This window comes from Octodon degus, unplaced genomic scaffold, assembly GCF_000260255.1.
Source record: "Octodon degus isolate 3935 unplaced genomic scaffold, OctDeg1.0 scaffold00011, whole genome shotgun sequence".
Classification (NCBI taxonomy): Eukaryota; Metazoa; Chordata; class Mammalia; order Rodentia; family Octodontidae; genus Octodon; species Octodon degus.
Genome location: NW_004524587.1, coordinates 9,230,935 through 9,239,739, shown reverse-complemented (window position 1 = coordinate 9,239,739; position 8,805 = coordinate 9,230,935). Strand labels below are relative to the sequence as shown.

The window sequence follows — 8,805 nt, the reverse complement described above, 5'->3', positions numbered from 1 at the left end:
TTATTGTCTCCCTGGTCTTTTAGGCCAGAGGCCTCAAAATAATTTTTTATCCTTTCCTCTGCTTTCTTTCTTCTATCAAATCTATCTTCAAATCATGTTAATTTTTGCCCCCTAAATATTTCTAAAATTCCCTCTGCTCACCTTTTCTCTCCTGTAACTTTATTAATATTCATTAGGCTTTTATCATTTCTTGTCTGTAATTGTAATTATTCTTTCTTTTATCGCTACAGCTACCTCAACAGATATGATCCACAGTGTTCTATTTAAAGTACAAAGCTGATACTGTCTCTGTGCTGCTTATAAACCCTTCAGTTTGGACCATGTAGCAGCAAGATCAAGTCACAATCTTCTGGACATGGTTTACACTTGATTCTAGTCTAGTTTTTCTGCTTTATCTCTGATTGCTATAGCACCACTAACCTCGTTGTTTCCCTCCTGTATCATGCAATTTCTTTCTTAGTCTTTGTTCTCTGTTTATAGTAGCATCCCTGTCTATAGTAGCATCCTCTTCATCTGAGTTCACAGTACAGCTTTCTTCAAATACTAATGCATGTGTCCTATTTATTAGTTACCTAAAGTTGAAAGCCAGTCTGAGCTACGTAGTGAGTTCAAGAATAGCCTAAACTACATAATGAGACCCAGTCTCAAAACAAAACAGAATACCTGAAATAAACAACTTAGAGGAATAAAGGTTTATTTTGCCACATGATTTGAGAGGTTTCAGTCATGGTTGGTTGGACCTTGTGTGAGACAGACCACCGTAAAGCGAGCACATGGTAGAGGAAATTGCTTACCTCAAGGCAGCTGGGAAGCAGAGAGAGAGGAAAGGGCCCGGTGCTCAGTGTTCCCTTCAAGGGCATGCCCCCAATGACCTATCTTCCTTCCATAAGCTTCCCTTCTGAAGATTCTGTCACATCCTGATAACACCATAATTTGGTGACCAGGCCTTAAACACATGGCCTTTAGGGGACAATTTAAGATCTACACTATAATGTCTTTTTTTTTTTTTTTTTTTTCCTTCAATACTGGGCACTGGCTCCCTAAGCCTGCCCCCAACCCCTTTTATTTTTGCTTTAGGTTCTCACTGAGTCACCAAGTAACCCAGACTGGGCTTGAATTTGTGATTTTCTTGACTCAACCTTTCAGTGCGCTGGCATTATAGGTGTATACCCACCATGCCCAGCTACACCTTGTTATCTTCACTGATGTCTTTATTTTCTATAGAAACCTGCTGGAATGTGTCCCTGATTGGGCCTGTGAAGCAAAGAAGCTAGAACTATTAGATATGAGCTATAATCTTCTCACAGAGGTTCCTATGAGGTATGTGTGTATATTTGTGCGTATGTGTGTTTGTATTTATTTATTTCCCTAGATTTGAGTTGCCTTCCAGTGAACACTGAATACTTGCTGAGTATTTGATGGTGGTATATGTCTTAAGGAATATGATGATGACTAATACATGATCTGGCCTATAAAGAACCTTAATAGATTCTGTGGGGGGAAAAAAAGATACTGTGACATGCATAGATAAATGTTATCAAATGTACTAAGTTGGGCTGGGGAGATAGCTCAGTGGCATAGGTGCCTGCCTGACAAGCGCAAGGTGCCAAGTTTGATCCCCAGTACCATATGCTGTGGTAGTGCTGGAACCCTGGGTGTGCCGTGCTGCCCTGGAACCAGATGTGGTGGCACACGCCTGTAATCCCAGCTCTGGGGAGTCTGTGACAGGAAGATCACTATGAGTCTGAGCTGTGTAGCAAGACCCTGTACCAAAAAAAAAAAAAAAAAAAAGAGTACCAAGTTGGTGGCATAGGTTAGTGATATGATATGATAATAATAGTTCTATCTGTGTGTGTGTGTGTGTGTGTGTGTGTGCGCGCGCGCGCGCGGGCATGCACATGCATGCTCCTGGTATTTGAACCCAGCGTCTTCACACTGACCTACATCCTCAGTTCTTTTTTTATTTTTTTATTTCGAGATAGGGTCTTGCCAAGTTACCCCACTGGGATTCAAACTTTTGATCCATTTGTCTCAGCCTCCCAGAGTGTTGGGATTGTAGGTGTGCAACAACAGGCCTGACTTAATGGTTAATTTTATAGGATGAGTTATGAGCAGGGTAATACCCTAAAACCCTCACTTTTATAATCTTACTTAATCTGTTAACCTTATTACGTATGTGCTGTCATCTTTATCTTAGAAATTTGAAGACTAATGAGCTGTCAGGTGACTTGTTAGAGGTGGTGCTTAACCAAGAAGTAATGGGAAATGACATTTTCATGTAGTCATTCTTCCTCCAGAGCTGTTACTCTTAATCACAACACTGGATAAATTGTACAAATTCAGAAGAATTTTGAATAATTAGATAATGCTTTGTGGAGAAGGTGACATTTACACTGACCTTTATTAGGTGGTGGGATTTCTCTCAGTGGAAGGGGAAGGAGAGGTGCTTGGCAGAGTTAGGAGGTTGGGAGGTATTCAAAACTACTGGATTAGGGGCCGAGGAGATGGCTCAGTAGAATAAGCGCTTCCCTGGCAAGCGTAAGGGCCTGAGTTCAATCCCCAGTTATGAAAAAAAAAAAAAAAGAACCTCAAGTCAAAACTACTGGATTGTAAAATGTGTGCTTATGGAGATTTAAAATTAAACTAGAGGCTTGATAGCACAACCTTCAGAGTCAGACTGTACCACTTACTATTCACTGTGAGATCTTGGCAAGTCAGTTAATCTTTCTGAACACTGTTAAATGGCTTACACAGTTTAAGCATTCAATAAATAGTTTTTCTTTTCTTTTTTGGGGGGGAGGTGGGTTACCATGGATTGAACTCAAGACCTTGTGCTTGCCAGACAAGCACTTACTCTACTGGGCTACCTCCCCGGCCCCTAGTTTTTCTTGTAATGAAATCTTAATATGAATTTATTATATTAAATCCACAGAAATTTTTAATAAATGTTATCTAAGCTTCATTACTGTCTAAACTTAAAACCTGAATGGGTTGATTCTAGAAGTTGCTTTAGCTTAGATTTTGGTTTTACTTGTGTTCATGAATTCACCTTTTCTCAAAATGACCTTATGGACTTGGAGGGCAGGTGGTGGGGAGCATATGGTCTTGCTGTTTTCTTGGCTCATATATTTGTTAGTGATTATACAATCTAGAAAGAATGTGTTTATTAAATCAGTTGACTGATTTTTAGTTAAATTGCCTAGGACAGACAGATTAAGTATGTTTTTATTTATTTTTTTGTGATGTTCTCCCTCAGAATTCTGAGTAGCTTGAGTCTTAGGAAACTGATGGTGGGACACAATCATGTCCACAGCCTTCCAGCCCTCGTGGAGCACATCCCCCTGGAGGTGCTGGATCTCCAGCATAATGTCCTCACCAGGCTGCCAGACACTCTCTTCTCCAAGGCCTTAAAGTGAGTACCAGAGGGTTTTTGTTTTTTGTATTTAGAATAGCAGAATCATTGACTAAAAAAATGCATGGGCTTGTCATTGGAGTGATTTTTGGAAATGTATTTATAAGTTGACCTGATATTCCAACTACTGGTGAAAATTTAGTTGTAACTTTTATGAAAAAGACGGCAATGTTTTATGAGGTAGTAATCTCTTAATACAAAGTTGAAATAATCATCAAATAAGCTTATGTTTGTAGACAGTTTTAGGTAGGTTGGAAACATTCAGGACTTTCATTGTAAAAACTAAATACAAAGGGCCGGCCAAATAGCTCAGCTGATTAAAGCCCCTGCAAGCAGGCTCAGGGGCTGGGACTTGATCCCCTGGGCCTGCTGAGCTGGCCCCGCCCCTGGGGCATGCTGTGATGGCAAATGAGACTGGGCATGGTGGGGCGTGCCTGTAATCTCAGCTCTTGGGAGGCTGTAAACAGGAAAATCACTACAAGTCTGATCTAGTAGTGAGACCTTGAACACCCTGTAGACCTTTCCCTAAAAATACAAAAAATAATAATAATAATAATAATAATAATAATAATAAATACATTTACTGAAATTTAAAGAGAAATTGCAGCATTCTGATGTAGTTTCTTTGGGTAATGTTTAGCTTTTGCACTGGGAAAAAAAAAAAAACTACCACAAAAGTCAATTTTATTTTAGCCTTACCAAACTGTCCTTGAGTTACATTGTTTGCAGAGCCTTTTGCTTCCTACTTTGAAAACTGTATCTACAAGTAAAAAACTTCCAAAAGTTTACAGAAAGCATTTGGCTCACAAATGTGTGTTCTCTATTCAGTAGCTTGTATATCTATTAATCTACAATACCCTTGGTTAGATATTCCTCAAAATAAACGTTTTGAAAATTAGAAATTGTTTTAAGGAAATTTTCTTTTCAGAAAGTTGATATGGAGGCTTGATACAGTTGTTAATTAACAAGCATTTGTGAACCATAAATTTCACTGTATTTAGTCCTAATGATATTTAGAATAAAATTTGTTTACTTTCTTAAAATCTGTATTACAAGAGTTAGCTCTAGGAAACTGTCAGTTTATTTAATACTGATTACAGAGAGAGCAATTTTAGGACACATTACCTTCAACAAGCTTAAAAGCTAATTAAGGATGTGAATCATACAACATAAAGATTTAGGATTGTATAAGTTTAAATATATCAGCTGTTTATTATGAAGAATGTTCTCTATATACTAAATACTATGGTTGGCAAATGTTTACTTCAGACCATGTCTTACCTGTTAGATTGCCTAAGATTAGATTGAGTTATGATCCAGTGTTAACAAATGTGTGAACAGGCAGGTCTGGTGGTGTAGGCCTATAATCCCAGTACTTGGGAGGCTGAGGCAGGAAGGTTGTTGAAAGTTCAAGACCAGCCTGGGCTGCACAGTGAGTTCAAGGCCAGCCTGAACTGCATTGAGACACTGTCTCAAAAAGACAGAGAAAAAAAGAAGTCTCAGCATGCTGACATTCTTGTATTCTTATGGAATAAGAGTCATGTTCAAATTCAGTTTGATAATGTGCTAAAAAAAAAAATAGGGCTGGGGAGATAGCTTGGAGGTATAAGCACCTACCTGGCAAGTACAAAGTCCCGAGTTTGATCCCCAGCTCCACATGCCGTGCCAGATTCCAAAAGCCCCTGGAAACCCCAGCGCACCATGTCTGCTTCAGATCCAGGGGTGGAATATGCCTTGTAATCTCAGCACTCAGGAGGTTGAGCCAGGAGGATTCCTGAGAGTTTGAGACCAGCCTGGGGGCTACTAAAGTGAGCACAAAGCTGGCCTGAACTGCATAGTGAGACCCTGTCAAAAAAAAAAAAAAAAAAAAAAAATCTATCTATCTATCTATCTATCTATCTATCTATCTATATCCTTTTATCGCATAAATTTAGGAATGCACCCTAAAGAAATAAGTGGATAAGGACCCAAAGATACTCATAATGGTGTCTATAATAAATTCAGTGTGTCTCTATGTCTTTTCTTAGGAAACTGTTATGAGATTGGCTAAATAAATGTTATTAAAACCTAATGAATTTTTTTTTTCTGAAGGGTGTCTTCGTAGTTGAGATATGTGTGAACAGATACTCTACAGTGTCCTTTCACTAGGCACATGGACAGTAAGAAATGAAGCTGGGTTGGAATACAGCCATCACACAAGCCTGGGAAGATAGCCACATTTACATTCTTCCCTCCCTCTGTACGTGGCTTACATGAGCTGAATAAAAGGAATTTGAGGTTAGATAGAGATTCAGAGAAAACTATATGCAGGAGATCACTCTTTTATTTTTATTTTTTAGTTTAGGAGGTTGGAATGGCAGCATTTCATATTCAGAGATTATGCTAGTTCTTACATAAGAAGGCAACAAAACAAATGATGGTCTCTGTTGTGTCAGTCTCAGATACTTGAACGCATCTGCAAATTGTCTGGAGTTCTTGCCTTCTGCTTGCACGGGGGAGGAGAGCCTGAGCATGCTGCAGCTGCTTTACCTGACCAACAACCTCCTGACAGATCAGTGCATCCCAGTCCTGGTTGGGCATCCACACCTGCGGATCTTGCACCTTGCAAACAACCAGCTGCAGACCTTTCCTGCAAGGTGAGTGAATGCAGACTTCGGTTCTTTCAGTCATAACATTAATTCTGCATTTGTCAGCATACATTATAGCCATCTTGCTGTGACACTTCTTTATGTGAACTGACTGATGCTAGATTTCTCTAGTCCAATGGGACAAACTCATGCTAGTTTGTACTTAGTTGTTAGATATTAGTGACCAAAGAAATTGTGGTTAAAGTGTGTTTAGTTTTTAGTTCTAATTATTTAATAATTGTTGGAGAGTGTTCAATCCAGAAAAATCCAAGCTTAAGAAATAATTCTGAAGATAATTTTTTCTTTCAGTGCTATATTATTATATAATGGATTTATTAGATTTCTTTAATGTACTTAATGATTCTGTATATATACTGTTTGCCAAAACTTTGCAACAGTTACAATCTCTGTCTTCAAGAAACCTGTAATTAAATGAAAATAAACAAGTTATCTAGGCAGCTGCCATGTAATGTTACAAATGCATTGTGTTAAAGATTTGCACAAGTTACTGCCTGCATTGCCCAGATCCCAGGTCATGTTAGGCCTGGAGGAATCTTAATTTAAGGATGCAGACGAGATGAATTTGGGCCGGGGAGATAGCTCAGTAGAATAAGTGCTTGCCTGGCAAGCGCTGGGTCCTGAGTTCAATCCTCAGTACTGAAAAAGAGAGAGAGAGAGAGGAATTTTAGCCAGGTTATGCTTATGTGAAGACATAAGAGATGATTAATGCTATCAGTTTTTATTTAGTGTCAGTGGAGACATTTTCAAAGTAGTCATTTATAGGCCAGGGAGATGGCTCCGTGGAATAAGCACCTCCGCAAAAAAAAAAAAAAAAAAGGAAAAAAATAGTCATTTATAATCATATTTCAAAAACCAAGAACATGGGACATGACATTTGATGGAGTTAAATTATAAATGTCACATGAAATTATTGAATGTCTATATTTCCATGACACACATATACACATATAATTTGAGTGGAAATGGCTTTTGATTCTCATTTTATTTATTTATTTATTTTTTATTTTTTTATTTTTTTGGTGGAACCAGGGACTGAACTCAGACCCTTGCGCTTGCCGGGGAAGTGCTTATTCCACTGAGCCATCTCCTCGACCCCTCTCATTTTATTTTAATACACATTTTACTGTTTTGTGACAGGGTCTCATTGTGTAGTCCAGGCTGGTCTTAAACTCGTGGCAGTCCTCATGCCTCAGTCTCCTGGGGAAAGAAAATACAGGCATGTGCTACAACCCCTGGCTGATTCTCAGTGTATTTTACAAATTTTCTGAGAAATGTGGTAAACTAAAAGTTGGCCAAGTGTGGTGGTGCACATCTATTATGACAGCACTTGGAAGAGTAAGGTAGGAGGACTACCGTGAATTCAGTGCCAGCCTGGGCTACATAGAATTCAAAGCCAACCTGAACAGTATAATGAAACCTTGTCATTAAAAAAAAAAAGAAAGAAAATATTTTAAAATTATAATTTTGACTGGGAGATAGCTCAGTGGTCTAAGCGCCTGCCTGGCAAGCACAAGGACCTGGGTTTGATCCCTAGTACCGCATGCCATGCTGGCCCTGGAACTCCAGGCGCACCATCACCATGTCAGCCACTGAAACTGGGTTGGTGGCACATGCCTATAATCCCTCCCCTCCCTGCTGGATAGGCTGAGACAGGAAGATGGATCACTATGAGTTTGAGCTGCATAGCAAGACCCTGTACCAGATAATTTATTTATTTATTAAAAAATAAAATAATTTTATGAACATGTATGAAATAGAATTTAAAAAGACAGGCAATAGTAACTATATTTTTTCTTAAAAGAATAGAAACAATGGAATTTAAGGTTAGCATAGAATCTTAATTTAAGGATGTAGTAGATTTCTTAAAATCTTATCAGTTTAGTGTAGTTGACCTCAAATATTTCACATAAAGTGAAAATGTTAGATTGTTGGTGAAGCTGTTGGTAATACCAGATTTACCCCTCAAAAACTAATGTATTTTACCTACTTTGTGTTTTTGAGACCATGTCTTACTATGTAATCTAGGTTGGCCTTAAATTCACTATGTATTCTAGGCTGGTTTCAAACTCCTGATCTTCCTGCTTCAGCCTCCCAAGGGATTACAGGCATGCAGCAGTGCCTACCTTTGGTGACACTTTACTGATGGAGCGATCAAATGTGAGAAGTAACAGGTGATAACACAAAATCAAAGTAATCCAATTACAGATAGTAAAGCTATATGGAATTTAGGAGCAGCATATTAAAGAAAACATATGTGCCATACTGAAGAGTCTTCTGTGAGGTCATATCCTAACCAGTGTTAAAACTGGACAGGTACAATCCAAATCTTGTTTCTTTTGGGCAGTTTTCAGAATCTAGCACAGTTCTGGGTACTTGTAAGAAGCTTGATGGAGATATGGACATGGCATTGCTGTTATAACTCAGCAAGATGAGGTGAGGAGTAGTGTAAGAGGAGAGCATAGAAGTTGGACATGAGAACGTGTTTAATATAGTATTAAGGGCCGGCCAGATAGCTCAGTGGGTTAAAGCGCCTGCTTAGGCAGGTGCAGGGACCAGGTTTTGATCCCCGCATGCAGTGTCATCCCCACCCCTGGGGCATTCTGAGATGTTGAGGCTGGGTGTGGTGGCACACGCTTATAATCCCAGTGTTGGGGAAGCTAAAAACAGGAGGATCACTATGAGTCTGATCTGTGTAGTGAGACCCTGTAGACCCTGGACTAAATACATTAAAAAAAAAAAAAAAAA

At 38.9% G+C, this 8,805-nt stretch overlaps 1 protein-coding gene across 3 annotated transcripts in view; it reads left to right on the top strand.

Annotated features, from left to right (window-relative positions):
- Positions 1–8,805, top strand: part of Phlpp2 (PH domain and leucine rich repeat protein phosphatase 2) — a 76,794-nt gene that overhangs the window by 52,666 nt on the left and 15,323 nt on the right. For all 3 annotated transcript variants that reach the window (XM_004625801.2, XM_023709384.1, XM_023709385.1), the window contains exons 11-13: positions 1,225–1,320; positions 3,257–3,412; positions 5,848–6,048. In XM_004625801.2, the coding sequence (XP_004625858.1) occupies positions 1,225–1,320; positions 3,257–3,412; positions 5,848–6,048 (453 nt within the window). The remainder of the gene's footprint in view (positions 1–1,224; positions 1,321–3,256; positions 3,413–5,847; positions 6,049–8,805) is intronic.